The 17,136-nt window shown below is 36.5% G+C and overlaps 1 protein-coding gene across 4 annotated transcripts in view; it reads right to left on the bottom strand.

The window, feature by feature from the left end:
* USP24 (ubiquitin specific peptidase 24) overlaps positions 1-17,136 on the bottom strand; it is a 136,122-nt gene that overhangs the window by 28,414 nt on the left and 90,572 nt on the right. For all 4 annotated transcript variants that reach the window (XM_079105565.1, XM_079105566.1, XM_079105567.1 and 1 more), the window contains 14 exons: positions 16,287-16,357; positions 15,393-15,553; positions 12,472-12,533; positions 9,956-10,147; positions 8,873-8,990; positions 6,431-6,575; positions 5,111-5,230; positions 4,407-4,532; positions 3,654-3,752; positions 2,708-2,790; positions 2,119-2,260; positions 1,800-1,919; positions 1,147-1,367; positions 682-806 (listed from right to left, as the gene is read on the bottom strand). In XM_079105565.1, coding sequence (XP_078961691.1) covers positions 682-806; positions 1,147-1,367; positions 1,800-1,919; positions 2,119-2,260; positions 2,708-2,790; positions 3,654-3,752; positions 4,407-4,532; positions 5,111-5,230; positions 6,431-6,575; positions 8,873-8,990; positions 9,956-10,147; positions 12,472-12,533; positions 15,393-15,553; positions 16,287-16,357 — 1,785 coding nt within the window. The remainder of the gene's footprint in view (positions 1-681; positions 807-1,146; positions 1,368-1,799; positions 1,920-2,118; positions 2,261-2,707; positions 2,791-3,653; positions 3,753-4,406; positions 4,533-5,110; positions 5,231-6,430; positions 6,576-8,872; positions 8,991-9,955; positions 10,148-12,471; positions 12,534-15,392; positions 15,554-16,286; positions 16,358-17,136) is intronic.

The raw sequence follows: 17,136 nt of genomic DNA on the forward strand, positions 1-17,136 counted from the left end.
AAGGATTCAGAAATGTCCCTAAAAGATTTCAAAATCAGGCTTCAGGAACTATTTCTGCAAACGAGATTTTTCAAAATCAAAGTCTCATGTATATTTTGTGACATACATTTCCCCCCTTGGGATGGGAGCTATGGTGGGTAACACTGCTTTACGTTCTACATAACAAATATGGTTTTAAAAGATTAAGAAAAAGAAATTTCTTCTTTAAATATAATTCCTCTCTATAAGTGAAAAGGAAATTTGAAAAATTTAGATGGCAACTACTTCTGAAACAATTTTTAAGGTTAAAATTCTTCATTAGCCTTTTTTTGGGGGGTATTATTTCATCCTCTAGAGTTACTCTAACTCTCGTTATTTAGAAACATTTTTTATAAACAGCTTGAACATTTTCACTTTGGTTACCAAAGAGTTCTATTGCTAGAAAAGCAGAATTACAAAAAGAAAAAAAGACTGTTTCCTTATAAAGGATACTGTTTCCAATTTGATAGGAAACTATAAATTAAAAACAAGAAGAATGAGGGGGCTGGGGTGGTGGCTCAGTGGTAGAGCGCTTGGCTAGCACGTGTGAGGCACTGAGTTTGATTCTCAGCAATATATATAAATATGTAAATAAAATAAAGGGCCATCAAAAACTAAAAAAAGTAAAATAAAATAGAAAAATATCCATTTGTAAATACTTACTTTGATCATAAACTTTTGGCCTATATTCTCCTCCAAAGCATTCATACTCCAGGGTCTCATCATTTAGGTCAAATTCTTCTATAACTGTGTCATTAAATTTATACCACTTTCCTTTTCCACAACCCCTAGGGTCCAGACACCAGACATAAGGTTAAAAAGCAAACATCCTCACCCCCTGCTTTTAACACTGTATTACCTATAATTAAAACAGGCAACTAGCATTTGAAAATATTTAAGAAAAATGTTACTAATAGCAATTTTAGTTTCTAAAACATCCTTCTAAATCGAAGAGGTAAAAACAGTTTTGCTAAGCTTTCAATATTCAAAATGAAGTAAGACCAAAAAACAATGTAAAAGTTCTGGGCACTATATTGGTGAGTTATGGATGATAAAGTAGGGCAGAGAAAGCAGAGGGGGACCACTGTTAAGGCAGAGGGAGTGAGGGCTGCCTCAAGAAGCCCTTACCGTCTATCCTTAATGAAGGAATAGTAGTGGCCTGCATGTGCCTGCCCACTGTGTACAATGACACCAACAAGTTCATAGTTCTCTGTGAGAGCAACTTTTTTCCGAGGGGATCCTCCACCTCCTTGATCCAAACTTCGTCCATTTTCACCAACTTCAGAAGATGAATCCTGGCGAGCCATTCCTGAAACTGTGTAAGGCTCCATGTTTAGCATCCAAGGAAACTAAATAAAAGCAAAAAGAGCCTATTAGTGCTGGCTGAGAACATATACAGCAGTTCCCAATTAAGTCAGGTACAGTAAGAAGCTATATTTTCCTAAGTTAAACAAAGACTAATCACATCTTCAGTTCAATTTCAACATCTCAGACTGCCTAAGTCTGGGCAATATGAGCAGCCTGTGGCTTGAGTATTACAGAAAGCATTTTACTTTAGAGCTATCACTAGGATGCCTTCCATAAATGAGGGTCATTGCTTATACACGCTCCTGTCCCACTGGCAGCATCTTCCCTCACAAGGGCTGTGCAACAGAATGTGAAACAGAGTAAAACAGAATGTGAAAACAGAAAACAGAATGTGAGAACAGAGGCAGGAAAAAGTGAAGCTTCAAGGCAGCGAGGTCGTGGTTGTAAGAAATTCAGGAAGATAAAAACATTACCCTTATTTGTTCATCATATTTAATGGAGCGTCCACTCTCCCAGTCAAATCCAAATCTCATCAGGTGAATGACCAAGACACTAGGTAAAGACTTAATACAGGTCCTTTTCACTGTTATTCTCTAAAGAAAAGAAAAGACAATATCTCCATGGAGAAAATAAAATAGCAAAATAATTAACATGAAGGCCTCTCCCACCCATGTTATACAGGTAATGACACAATCTAATGGAAGCAGCAGTGGGAGCCTAACACTGATTTTATAAGATGCAGCACCTGAGTGACAAATTAATCTTGCTTCTTAGAAAGAACAAACGTAATACCTTTTCTTTACACTTTTCACAGTAGTACGCATTACTTCCTTCTAGAACTTCTCCTCTAACAAACTGGTCCAAGGAAATTTCCAAACTCTGACATGAAGTAACTCCTAGATTGAGAGCCATGAAAGCTTCCTCACGTTCATATCTGATTCAGAAATGACAGAGAAACCCATAAATATAGAACTCATATTAACAAGACACCTGAGCTTAAACACAGAGCTACATTCGTAACATAAGACTCACCCTTTTAAAAGTACACTACCAAATAAAAACAACAAATTGTGGCAATTCAGAGTTGCTTAAAATTAGGAAGTTAAACAAATATTTTCATAAGGGCATGAAGAAATTTTGGAAACAAAAACCAAAGAAATTTAATTCATTAAACGTTTACAGAACCATTGAAAGATATATTTTTAAAATCAACAAATGCAAAATTCATAAATACTAGGAAAAGCATTTAAAAATGTTTTTATTTTTAGGTGGTACTAGGGAAGTAACCCAGGGTCTTGCACATGCTAGAGAAATACTCTGTCACTGAGCTGTACCCACAACCCTGACATTAATTTTTGTGCGTCAGTGCCATCTTACTAACCTGTGAGGACAGTCTTTACAGATCTTCTGATCAGAATAGATGCCCTGAAATGTATTCTTAAAAATTTGGTCTCTCCCCATTTTCTGTTGGGACAAAATGTTAAAATTTTAATTATTTCCCTGGTGCTGACAGGTTGTTTCATAAAGAATTTTATTTAGACTCAAGTTAAAACATGGATTTCAATTTAGCCACCAAAATAAATGAAGTCATCTTGGTAGTTTCAGATGGGAACTAACAGAAAGTTAGTAGCTCATTATCAGACCCAAGGTCAGAATAATGGCAATCAGCAGAGGAGGAAGAAGGACGGCTCGGTCAGAGCTGATGACAAGAAGGGCATTCTCCATGAAGAGTCTGAATCCTGCTTAAGCCACAAGGATAAAGCTAGAGCAATTTTATACTCTTCTTTGTTCTTGTGGACATAATGCTATCAATTTAAGTTATTTTAAGAATAAACTGTACCTACTGATGAGAGGCCAATGCTGGCAGTGGTAGCAGGCAACCTTAGAAAACAATGTTATTTAGGAAGTCTGTCACATGTATTACTAGGAGAAGTAGAAAGCTTTGGGGTTAAACATCACCATAAATAACTCTTTTGCCCAGTCCCTTTGTCCTTTTGGCCAGAGAACTTGAGAAGTTCCAAAACTGCCTGCAGTGGGGGCATCAATTCACTGGGGATTATGGCATCCTTTGAAGTTTTAAGGGATACTCAGTAAAATATGCAGGTGCAAATGGTTATTACTCTGCAGTCTGGGTTAAGAATTACAGACTTTACTGAGTATTAGATGAATCAAGAAATAACATGTAATTCCAGTGATCTGTATGAATTTTGATGTATACACCCAAAAGAAATGAATTATAGTTATGATATTAGATTACTAATTTTTGATTTCTTAGCTTCATAGTAATCACAGTTCTCATACTGCAATTAAAGTAAGACTTTTATTACCTTGAGATATTCATCCATCTGATCAATGAGACTAGTAAAAAATTCATATGCATCCTGCTGTTCTCTCACATAGAGTTCTTTGTTCCACATCTTGAAAATCTACGTAGCAAGAATTCAAAGATTTTAAAGGGAAAGCAGCAATTTCTGAATATAGTAGAAAAGGCATGTGAAAACACTTTAAAACTTCTAAAAATCAGGTTCGTGATGGAAACTTTTACTGAAATGAGACAAGCTTGTATTCAGCCATCTGTGCTCTTCCCTGGTATCTCAAAACCACAGCAAGTTTCTGAAACCAGAGGTGGGTACAGGGTGACATTTAAGGCTGTGGAACAGAGTTTATTTCTGTGAAACTAACCAATCTCTGGGAAAAACACAAGTAAGCCTCCAGCCTGTGAAAAAAAATGAAGCAGTGTTCAAAAACAATGCTCTTTATTTAAAAGCATTAATGAAATTGGTATCTATTTAGAGGAATGATTTGAACCAATATTTCAAAGAGCTAAAATGAAGAAACAGAAATATTCAAAATAATGATTTGCAAATCTTCAGGAATTGTGAGTGACTATTTCTAACATTCTAATAATTGGAAACCAAGCATCAATTTCAATAACTATATTCCTAGTTCTTTTATAGGTCAACAGCGTGGATTTGCTTGAGTTAGTAAGGATAAAGAAACTCTTTATCATTAGGGAAAAAAAATGTAACCAAACTCTAAACATCTATCTTTAAGTCTACAAAGGTTACTGGGAGAAATACCTTCCAGAAGTTCTCGGGTACATAATACTGCAGCTTGCTTTCCATCAAATGCCCGAAGAGAGACTGCACCTGGTAAAATACACTGTCATCTGGATTGTCTGTGTCATCATCCACTGAAAGTAGTGACTAAAAAGAAGGAAAGTATTAAATTAGAAATACTTAACCATTTTACAGAAAATCCTGACATATGTACCCACATTGTTTTTTTAGAATGTTATATATATGGTTGGGTGTGGCTACAATTGTGCGCATATTTAGCTTTCTTATTTAGCCTCTATTTGATTAGGAAAAACTGGAACCAGTAACATTAGGATCTCTGTAAGACAGTGTCAAACAATGCACATGAAGCACTCTCAAAATTCTGCCTGTCACACAAGGTACTACTATAGTATTATGAAGCTCTGACAACAGAGCCTGTGTCATTTCTAAAATGCTAAAAATGTTAGTAAGTTTACAGAACAATTTTAGAATTATTTTGGAGTTCAAAATTCATTAAGGTCAAGTCTATCTGTTATACAGGCATTTATTAAACAAGCAGATTTATAAAAATGTGACAATGAACAACATGACTACACAGATCTCAGAAGCTTATTAATATCTGGGTTCAGCAAACCCGAGAAGCAATAAGTACTTATAGAACAACTTTCAGAAAATGAACACATTCCAAATAGGACATGCCAAACAGGACAGAGGAAGCAAATCACCTCAGGGAGCCCGGGCTGCATGTACAGCTGCTGGAAGACTGCATTCATGTAACAGGTAGCACCACCATTCCTCAGACCCACAAACCCTGAACTGGATCTGCTATCCACTGGGGGAAGATACTGGGAAACAGGAATAGAAACAGCAGGGAAGAGAATTAGCACCTCTGCCACAGGCACCTTCCACTTTAGCTACAAGGGATGTCTAAGAGGAAAGAGAGATACATTCACACATTTATCCATCCAGTGTGTTAAACAACTCAGACTAGCAAAACTTACGTTAATGAAGTACCTTTGTCTGCAGATGCTAACACAGTGATCAAAATACCATCTCAATGGTTCTTTTTTTTTTGTCTATAAAGTATTTGGCATATAGTAGCTATGTATTTGTTTATTCATTTATGTTAATCATATACATTCATTTATTCACTTGATTATTACTCAACAAATATTAATTAGGGGACTACCACATACTATGCACTGTGCCAGGGATAAAACAAAGAACAGAAATGTGCATGGGCCCTGATGGCAAGGAATTTACAGTTAGTAGGATAGACTATGGAGTGTCAGTCAAGCAAATATACTAAGTACATGTTAGTAACTAAGGTGGTACTCTGGGGGGGGAAAAAAAGGAACAGGATTCTATGAAATGTTTATCATAAGGAATTTTGCAGTGCAGATGGTCAAGGAAGGCTCATATTCATTCCTTCCATTTTACAGAAAGTAACAGTCTCCTATTAAACAACTTGTGAGAAGTGTTATGTTCAAGGAGAAAGCAAAGGGTGCTTTAAAAGTGTCTTCCCGCTCCTGGTCTAGTGTTCCAGTGCACCTACAACTTATTTCCCTCTTGCAGATCCTGACATAGCCTAGCTGTTTTGTTGCACCATAACTTTTCTTCTGTTCTCACTGCTGAATCACATGACCTTCCCACCTTGCTTCAACTGGCTCGCTTGTCTTTAAGGTTCTACTTACAATGTCATCATCTCCAAGAAGATTTCTAAGGTACCACCACTAGGGGTTAAGTGTCTTTCAATGTTAGAGAATTCAGGACACATACCTCTATCTTGTATTTTATCACAACCTTGAAATGGTTTGCTTATGGGGGTCTTCTCTTCTAATTATATACAACGACCTTCTTGAGGACTGGGATATTTTCGTTTTTGAGCTCCAAAAACTTAACATATCTCTTAGTGTATGCTAAAGTTCATATATTAAACTGAACATAGACTGTGCTGAGATGGAGTCAATGTTCATCTGACTTTGTATCTCTAGTCCCTGACATTAATTAAAAAAATGAAGTACATGATAGTCTAGAAAACTTACATCAAACTCCTTAGTGAGAGCAGGGTCAGGTTGATGATGCATAGAAAGTAGTTCTTTTGTAATAATTTGAAGATTTGAAGGTGAACTATCAGCCAACATTACGAGAACTTCATAGGCTGCCAATCGGCTATTCACTGTACTACACCTAAAAACAAAAGACACAAGTCATTTTCAACAATGAATAATCTACTTATACTCTAATTAAACTAAATCAACATCTGAAATGAAAGTTTAAGAGTGCAATTCCTCACACACAGTTAAATCAGGTCTAAGTCAGAAATCTAGTAATTGATAAGACATGAAAATAGGAGGAATGAATATGGCTTAGAGCTAAGTATCTTCCTGGCCTGATTTTAAAGTAACAAAATTCTGTCACTTATGACTTGAGAGTGCTCTTATCTAAGGATGGACCAGCAAGAATAGAGTGAGAACTTTGTAATGAAAATAACAAAGAGTAACCATCTTTCAATCAAAGTAGGGAAGAAATATTTTGTAGCTATCTTTCTGAAATTAAAAAAAAAAAAGGCAGAAAAAGAAAGTTATGCAAATCAGAAGAGACCCACTAGTATTTTATGTGCCTGAGGATCAAAAATTCTTCGAGGGCAGTAATTAACTTTCCACTTTACTAAAAAAAAAAAAAGAAAAAGAAATGGAGATGGAAATACATAATTTGCCAAATCAATTTATTTAAAGTGACAGAAAAGATAACTATGAAGCATCCAGACTTCCATATTGCCTGCTTTGGGCATGGATAGTAATTTCTCACTGTAATCTATGCCAAATTTGCATTACTGAGGGGATCACAGATATGAAGGATACACAGAAAAGAGGAAATAAGGACATGTAACCTGAGTGAAACCAATTGTGAAGTGTACCAGGGAGTCAAGGCAGGGTTGTGGGGCTCTTAGATCGGCACTGTACCAAGCACTGAGGACAATGGCCATGGAGCTGGCACTGTCCTTTGCTTATTATCTAGACTAATGGGTTGAAAAGGATAAGGAAGAAATGAACAGGGAGGTGCATTATGCACAAGCTACATATCAAGAAGCTGCTTTTGTTACAGTGATATAAGAATAGCATGGCTTCTGAAAAGATCTTTTATGTATTTTAAATCTTTTAAAAATTTTTTTTGCTTTAAGGATTAGGTGGGAAAAGACTGAGAGTGATTGTGATAAATAAATACCATTTAGTCACTGAGGAGGGCTGAAACAAAATGTTCTTTTTCCAGTCAAAGCACTGTATATGATGAGAAAAATTCTCCTTGCTGATGGAGGTATTACTTTAAAAAAAAAAAAAGGGATTAAAAAACACTCCTTGTTGATGGAGGGGAAGATTCCTCAATAAAAAAGTTCACTAAAACTGCTGAAGATTCACTTTTTTTGTGTGTTTACTGAAAATCAAAATACTCATGTATTTCTGCTGCTTTAAAGGTGAACCTAGCACTGAATCTTCCAAAATAAGACTGCAGCAAGAACAAGAATGGGAGTCAGAGGAGGAAGGGCAAGGCAAGGGTTCGAAGGCAGGCACCCCCAACCAAAACAGACTTTGCTAATAAGGATTCTCTAGCTAGAAATGTGTGCACATGATAAGTTATCTCATAAGATTCCATAAAATATTGATGATTATGTCTTTTCTAGTTCAATAGCCACAGAAGTTGTACAATTTTATTTTTCACTGTCAATACTAAATCCTCAGTTTCTTCAGAATTAACTCTGATTTTCATATTCTTGAAATAAGTAAGTTCAATTCAGAGCAAATGAGATGGCAGCTTGTAGCTGCCTCTTCTTCCTATCCCCAAAAGTATAAATATTACTAAAGTAGGGTCAACAGTTCAAAGGGATCTTCCAAATTTCTACTCATAAAGGTTAATATAAAATTTGATTCCAAAGTTACAAATGTAATAAATCACTGGCAGTTGAAGTTGCCAGAATGGTCAATCCTCAGCGAATAGATTCATGTACTATAGCACCTATTCTTTGCTCCTAAAAAAATCCTGAACATTTTACTTGTAGTCTATTTACTTTAGAAATATTTCTTTCTCTTTTTTTCTTTTGGTTCTGTTTTCTTCCTCTGGATTCTTTTGAACCCAGAGTCTCATGCACATTAAGCTAGCACTCTACCAGTTAGCTACAACCCCAGGTCTTAGCATAATTCTTATAACCTTCATTTCTCTTGGAATTTGTTCTGGACTAAGTTAGGCACAATATTATTTATTTTTCCACTTTGATGATGGTAATGGTACCGGCACTTGCTCTATGCCTACTATGTTCCAAGCAGGCTTTATACTAAGCCCCTTTACATGCATTTCTTTATAGAGTGAATAATATATGACACACAGACTCACAAGATGGAAGACAAACTCTAAGTTAAGGAAATATTTTTAGACTAAAGTTTCGAATTAGAATTTTTACCAAAACTGAACACAACGTGCATTTTCCATACTTTGGATGAAAGTCCTGTTGACTGATGGCGGCACTGCCAGCTGGAGAATGACTATTTAAAATAATTCTAGAAGCTCGGAAAAGGAAGTCATCTAACAATGGTTTAATGAGTGATGAACCTGGAATAGAGCATAATATTCATATTGAGGATGACATAAATTTTAATTCAAAGATCCTATTGTGCACTTTCCCATCAGTGCAGCAAAGACACCCAAGGCCACCCAAAAGCAGTGCATCTGGTTTAACTGAATGCTTATTTTTTGAGTGCTTACTAGGTGGCAAAGCCCTGCAGGGAGGAGAGGTCAGGGGACAGGATACCATAGTAGACCAGAGAGGGTGCCTTCCCTTATGAGTCTACAAATAGTGAAAGGAGTCAAGCTTTCTCCTTAGAAACACATGTGCCAAGATACCAAAGAGCAGAAAAGTGTGAATGAATAATTCTTACTCTGGGAATAGAGGAGTTCATACAGGGTTTATCAAACTTTTTTTAAACCCTACTGTCTTAGGTAAAAATGATATGTGCCCTGCTCTTCCTGGTTATAAGAATCACTCTTTTCTATGTATCCCCAGTAGCCAAGACGATTTTGTAGAGCTTAGTTTGCATTATAAAAGTGGTCAGCAATTTTTAAAAAATATTATTTTATAACACAGCATATGCTTTTACAGATTACATATATATCCCAGGAGAATCTCATATATACCCCATCAGTGGGAGACAGTGGTTGGGGGTTACCACTCCAGATAAGAATCGTACTTACAAAAGTACTATATACAACAGATTATACATTATGAAGTACGACAGCAAAAAGAGACAAACCTTCTTTGAACTGTAATTTTTACTTGATATTAAGAAGTTATATGATTCCAATCTTTTAAACATGCAAAATTTTCTACATGATATAATGATATCAGTTATGCCTTAAGTTTATTAGCCACTAAAATTACAGATGATTTCCTACTTGTGAATGGTCAATTTTTCATGAAACATTTAACAACTATCTAATTGTTCTAATTACATACTACACTATGACAATATCTGAGAACTAAGGTATTCTGCCACATAATAAGGTGAAGCAATAATTACCAAGCATTTCCTTTTCTGCCCCACAGAGTGAAAGGAGGGTCTTAATGAGCCGCAAGTGTCCTGCCAATAAGATGTTGTCTGCTTCACTGGTCTCACATTCAGCTGTGCGATTAGGTTCAAAGTTATCCAGCCATGTAATCTCATCTTCAAGCATGGTAGCTGGGCTTATTCGTAACTGCTCCATCTCTGAAGCTAAGAAGGAAAGAAAATCTATTACAAAGAGGAAGGATTTCCCTTTGTGGAGTCAAAATCCTGAATTAAAGTAAGCAGTCAAATCCAATCTTTTACTTCACAGATCTCATAAAACTTGTCACTAATAAAGGGCAGATGACAGCTGCCTCCCACAGAGCACCTGAAGGCTTTATCGTCATAAACCAAACTCTGTAAAATGCCTGCCCCACACAGGACACTGCACTACATGCTGAGGTTGAGACAAGGGAGACCATCCGTGCCCTGAAGAAGTTCCTGGTTTAGGGAACCAAGCCTTCTGGAGAAGGCAGGGATGGAAGGACACGGGGGAACCAAGGTTCCTGCAGTGTTTCCCAAACCAAGGGAGGGAGGAGTTCTGCAAAGGAGGAGGTCAAGAGCACAGCAGCCTGAGCTGAGGTTTCTAAACGATGAGCCCAACTCAGAACTACTCTGTTCTTTCATATTCAGTATTTTACTTTCCTGAACAAACAAGAACTTACAGCAAAATGACATATGGGATGGGGAGGAGAAGAAGAGTGATTATCTTCTACTACAGTGAGAAGCAAGCAGGTCTGAGAAGAGGGACACTTTAGGGTCAGTCAGACCTGGTCTGGCACCAGACGTGAACCTAATCTCTAAAACCCTGCTGCCTTAGTTATGCAACAAGGCCAATACCTCCACCACACGGTGCTAGGTAAAGTGCATAGTGTAGGCCCTAGGGTATGAAAAGTACCCCAAAATCAGATAATATTGTTTGTTTTAAAATGAGAATTAGTTCCCATGTAATATGAGATCCTGGATCTTTCATTTACTAATTGACAATGCAGGAACAGTCTACCTTAATAACTTGTTCATTTTATTTGAAAGTTGCATGTGTATAGCCAACTTGAGATTTCAAGTTTTCAAAAAGCAAAGCAGAAAGCAAAACCTCGATGGCTGCTGCCCCATTTTGACTGCAAGCCTTGTAGAAAAACACACATCGGGCTAGGTGATTAGATGAACACACAGTCCATCCACTTTCCAGACATGATCAATCTCACCCTGAATCAAGACATATACAGCCAGACTCTGTTATCTTAGTCTGCATGAAATCAACCTTACTGTACTGCTTGGAGTTTCTGAGGGAGACTCAGGACCAAGGAAGGAATCTGCCTTAAAAGATGTCACTAAGGGGACTGGGGAAATAGCTCAGTCGGTAGAGTGCTTGCCTTGCAAGCACAAGGCCCTGGGTTCGATCCCCAGCACACACACACACACAAAAAGATGTCACTAAGGATTATCAGTTTCTGGATCTTCATGTGTCCATTACATGAAGACTTTCATATGAAATTTCTTTTAGAATAAAGTGATGGGAAAAAGATCTGCTTCTTTGAGAAACCATTTTCTTTCTTCGTAAAAGGTATCAAGAACAACTAACTGTATACTATTCCCTTTATACCTTTGGCCCATAGGAATCTCAAAACCAAATTGACTCTGTGGGGCTTCACAGCATACATATACATAAATGTTTTTTTCCTCCAGGCCTTGACTTTTTTTTGAAATTAATATTTTTGATCACCAGGACTTTTTTTTCTAAACCCAACACATGCTAGGTGAGTGCTCTACCATTCAACTATATCCCCAGCACTTTTAACATTTAATTTTGAGAGAAGTGTCTTACTAAGTTGCTCAGGCTGGCCTTGAACTTGTGAACCTCCTGCTCAGGCCTTCCTAGTAGCTGGGATCATACAAGCATTCACCATGATGCCCAGTCTTCTTTTTATTTTATTTATTTCCTGCATACTGAAGCAAATTATCTGCATAAAGGATGGGGAATAAACTAACAAACTCTTGATTTGAACAACTACATTTTATATAGAGCACTGCAACATACACTTGCATTATTTAAGGGTAAGTACAGATGATTAAAATCTTAACGCTCTTTAACAAGAGAATTCCTAACAATGACACTTTAATAATCGCTTCTATCAATACGAACATGTTTCAATAAAGATTCTCTCTTTCATTCAATGATCAACCTTCAAAACTGTCAGAATAGATTATACTAAAGAGAAAGGTTCTTCATCATAGTTCCATGTTAGTACAAATGAAATATGAGACCTTTGATAATTTTTAAATTAACAAATGTTCTCAACATATTAATGGCTGGAATTATACTAGAAAACTCACTGGTATATGGGCTTACAGGCTGTTTTCAGGAAAACGTTTCATTTCATAAGGATTATAATCTCATTTGCACTGACAATGCTAAATCAGATTTAAAAACGTCTACTTTGGCTTTTTTTTTCTACTTCCCCATCCCAAATCAAAGTTAGACATTTACTTACTCGTCAGATCATCTAATAACTGGCACCTCAAATCAAAATACTCCATACACTGAGATAACAGTCTAAAAAATAGATAGGTTTCAGTTACTAAGGAGGCTGATTTCAAAATAAAAAGCATTTACCTTGTAAAAACAAGTTCACAAAACAATAAAGATAATTTTCCTAAGCATAAAGTAACTGCTTTTACATTAATTTAAATTTTGTAATGGTAGCATGGAGCATCAATAATTTTGCTAATAATGACAGTAAAGGAATAACAGTGTAAAGAGAGGGAACTTTTAATAATCATGTTTTTAAATAATTTATGCACTGAGTACATTTGTTCATTCAATTATCAACTAATATCTATTAAGCACTTACAAATGTTTATACCTGTTTTAAGGGGACACTGAACAAAAGAACAAGGGAGACTGCAAATAACAAATATAAACATATGTTAAGTGGAGATAAGCACTAAGAAGAAAAATACAGCAGAAGAAGAGAAAGAGGGCAATTCTTTAATGTGGGAATGCTTTTTCTGGGTTACAGTGGTCAACAGCACAGGTTTTGAAATCAGATAAACATTGGTTTTAACCCTGCTTCTACTACTTATAGCTAGGTGCCCAAGAACAACTGATTTCACTTTGTTTTCTAACTTCTAAAGTATAGTATACATGTATGTATCATACATACATATACATGCATGTTTATATTTACTGGTTTATATACACATAAGTGTTTGTGTATATATACATATACATATATATAGAAAAATATATAAATAAAAGGCTTATTATGATTTAGCTTATTATGATTTAGGTGTCCCCCAAAAGCTCATGTGTGAGGCAATTCAAGAAAATTTAGAGACAAAATAATTGGGTTGAGCCTTAACCTAATAGGTATGCTAATCCCCTAATATGGATTAAATGGTGCCTATAGGCAGGTAGGGTGTGGCTGGAGGAGGTAGGTTGATGGGAGGAGAGCCTTGGGGTTTATTTTTTGTCCATGAAGAGAGCATGCTCCCCCTGCCCCCTGCACTCTGCTTCCTGGTGTGGTGTCCTGAGCTGCCTTCCTCTACCACACTGTTATGCCATCATGTTCTGCTTCACCTTGGGCCCAGAGCAATGGAATCAGTCATCTAAGCCTGAGACCTCTGAAAACATAGCATCAAAATAAACTTTTGTTCTCTAAACTTGTTTTTGTCAGCTCTCTTGTTCACAGCAGTAAAAAAGCTGACTAAAATGAAGCTTAAGCATATATTAATGATGAAAATATATAATGAACCAAGAATTACGGTTAAGAAAAAAAAGATAATAAAAACAGCCAGATTCACTTGGCCATTCTGAGGAATGAAAGAGATATGTAAAGAACTTAGTAGGCTGTGTGGCATGTCATTAGTCCATGGTAACTACTAAATAAACAATAATCCTAGGCATTAAAAGTTTTGAGACATAATTTTCAAAATTATGCCAAACCTAATTAAATATTCAATTTTATTTGAAGTTAAACAGTTGTAAACCAATGTATTTTTAAAAGAATTTTTGATATGTTAAAAATCTAATCTTTTTGCTTCCCCCCCAAAGATTAGAAGAATTTAATATTAAAAAAAAAAATCCAGGCTTAGAGGCTTATGTTAGGGGTTTACAGTGGCCCTAATGCCACTTCTCCTCTGGGGCTCTAATTTATAAAATATATGTACAATGAAAGTAGATACTGTTTTCATAAATCTCTGTATTTTATGAGTCCTATGGCAGGGGCTCTCTGATAAAGCTGAGATGAATATGTGATGGGCTGACAGATCTGGCTCCATGAGAATGTTACAGGCCAGGATATGAGGGAATTGACTAAACAGACTCCATTTTGCTCTGAGACTCCATGTTATGCAGGAAGTTTTTCCCATGGGAACACCCCTCCTTTGTGCCCATCATCAGCTACTTGGTGTGACCTGTTTAACAATATAAAATGACAATTCCTATGTAATGAGAAATTGCTCTTTTGATCTCTAGTGCTCCTAACCAGTATACCATGTAGCAGTAATTGGGTGGTTGTTAGTAACCATTCTTTAGTTTGTATCTAGGTGACCCACTCCCTACTCCCACTCTGTTGATGATCTCATGATGTTAATGTGTAATTTCAAATCATAGCAACAGACACTTATGATTAATGTAATTTTTGGTATAAGAACCCCTACAACCCTGTGGTCGGGGCTGTTCTCCCAATAGCCATTTTTGAGGGCATTGTGTGAGACAGTCAGTCGGCCAGCTTAATAAAGACTCTCAAATTTGGACTTCTCAGTGGTGATTGGTATGTTCTTAAGTTGCGTCCCATAACAAAAAAAGTGGCATAGACTTGAAATCAATGTGGACCTCCTACTTCCTTTCCTGGGACTAGATGAAGGAAACAGAGTCAGTCAATGCAGAGGTAAGGTACCCTTAGAGGTAAGAAAGGGCAGGCAGAATGGACCTACCTAAGTCATCCTATGAGCCTGAACCACAAGTTTTCTTGCATGCTCAGGCATGTATAAAACAAAGACAGAAAGCTAGCAGGTAGCGGGATACCCCAGCTACCTTGAGTCATGGGGCTATAAGGGATATGGGCAAGAATGTGATTTGTAGGGCTTATGAGCAGTGTAACCTTCAATGACCCAGTTCAAATAACTTCAGTCACACAAACCAGGTGACACCTCTTTTTCTCTGGATAGGTGGACCAAGTAGGATGGGTTGGGAGTTGGGGGTGATGGAGGAGAAAGCCATATGGTATTTGATTCTCCTGTCCTGCATGGGAAGAAAAACAAATGCCCTTTTTCAGGAACCTAATGTTAGAAGAAAAAAGGAGAAGTTCTTTTGTCACCTCAATATGCACTGTAGATTTTAGGGGAGCAGTACATAAATATTATTCATTCTTTCTTTTGGTTAACGGGCTTCTCCATCTTTATTACATACCTCTGATTGACTCCTCTCATAATGCTAGTTGGGGACCAGAGAGGCAGCTGAGCTGTGAGAATGACACCTAGAAGGAACTGATTTGGCTTCTGCACATCTGGATGGGCTGAAGTGTCTGTCTGACTAAGAGTGTACAGCTGATCACAGGCAACCCGGCGGATCTGAAATTACGTGATTAGTAGCAAAGGGCATATGTCAGTCGATACTTAAAGACTACTTAAAAAGTGATTTCCTCCCAAGTTCACACTAGATTCATTCATGTTACTGAAGAAAACTAGTAAGGTACCCATGTTTCAATTCTTAATAGTAAAGAATCCACTGAGTAAACAGGCTAATTTTGAATGCGCTTTGGGAACTGATTTCCCAAATCATATTATTCTAGAATCACTAGGTTTAATTTAATGTAGACAAAAATACAAAAAAGAAAAAAAGAAAAAAAAAAAAAACCCACACCCACTCTTCTTTAAGTGTTTAAAAAGTTCATTTTTGAAATTATGTAAAAAAGAATTTTAACATCCAATAAAAGTTCATGGCTTTAAGGTGGTCTTTTCCTGATTTTGACCAACATGTTGATGCTTAACGCCAGCTGCCCCTACAAGTTACAGGTGCTGCACACTGGTTGCAACACTGTCATAAAAAAAAAAAAAAAAATACCATTAATTGTAATGCAAGTCTCATAATTTCTGGTGGGATATTGAAGGGGTAGCAGAGAGGAGGGTGGTATAGTTCTAATAGTCACATTTCCTTCAGAGTGGTTGGCCACTCTGTGTATAACTCCTATGAGGACTAAGTGTCATTCCCTCTATATTCCCCACAATGTCACAGGTTATCTATGAGAGCCCCAAAAGAATAGGACTAAAGGGTTTTTTAATAATGAATGCAAAAAATTCTTACTTCAGCACTTGGTGATCCAAGCAGAATATCGATGATAAAATCAGCAACACAGGGCAAGTTATAGAAAGATGCTAATGACAAGAACAAGGAAAATTAAGGGGGAAAAGGAACTAAGGTAATGCATTTTCAAAATTTTTTAAAAATTTGAATAATTTCTTAAGTGCAACTTAAGCAGAAATTAAAACATGGAATCAAAATTCAGGGGCTCCGATAACTGCTTCCATGTCTGTCCATTTACCCTACAAAATTTTAAGTGCTCAAGAGAAACAGCCATGTCTTAGTAATCTTTGTATTCTGGTACAATGTGTGCACATACCAGTTAAGAAAAAATGTCCTGTATTGATAAATTATCAATATTGGTAACTATTAAAATGTACCAAAAATAAACTCATAAATGATAAGACAGAAATTTGGAGGGAAGTTATAATTTTATCTTAACTTAAAAATATCTCTAAACAGTTCAAAGAAAATCAGATTAAGCATATGGCATAGATTTCAAGTCATTTCATAACATTTCTCACATATAAACATTCAAAAGCATTCTTGCTCAGAGAAAATAATTTTAGACACTACTTTAATGTTTCATAAATTTCTTTCATTTTCTGTGTGTTTATCTCAATTACCTTCACCACTGGTATACACAATTAAGTTTTATAACATATAAAATATATACTGATTTCCCAACTCAACAAAACTGGAAGTATGAAATTGGTAAGAACAGCCAGGACTAGGGCTTCTTTGTGTTGGCACCACTTTTAAAAGTGGAGTTAAATGTCTGAATATTTACATATTTAGGGCCTACTGCACATCCGGCAGTATTTGGGTGTTGAAGATGCAGCAGGGAACAAAA

Source organism: Sciurus vulgaris (genome assembly GCF_902686455.1).
Source record: "Sciurus vulgaris genome assembly, chromosome: 1".
Taxonomy (NCBI): Eukaryota; Metazoa; Chordata; class Mammalia; order Rodentia; family Sciuridae; genus Sciurus; species Sciurus vulgaris.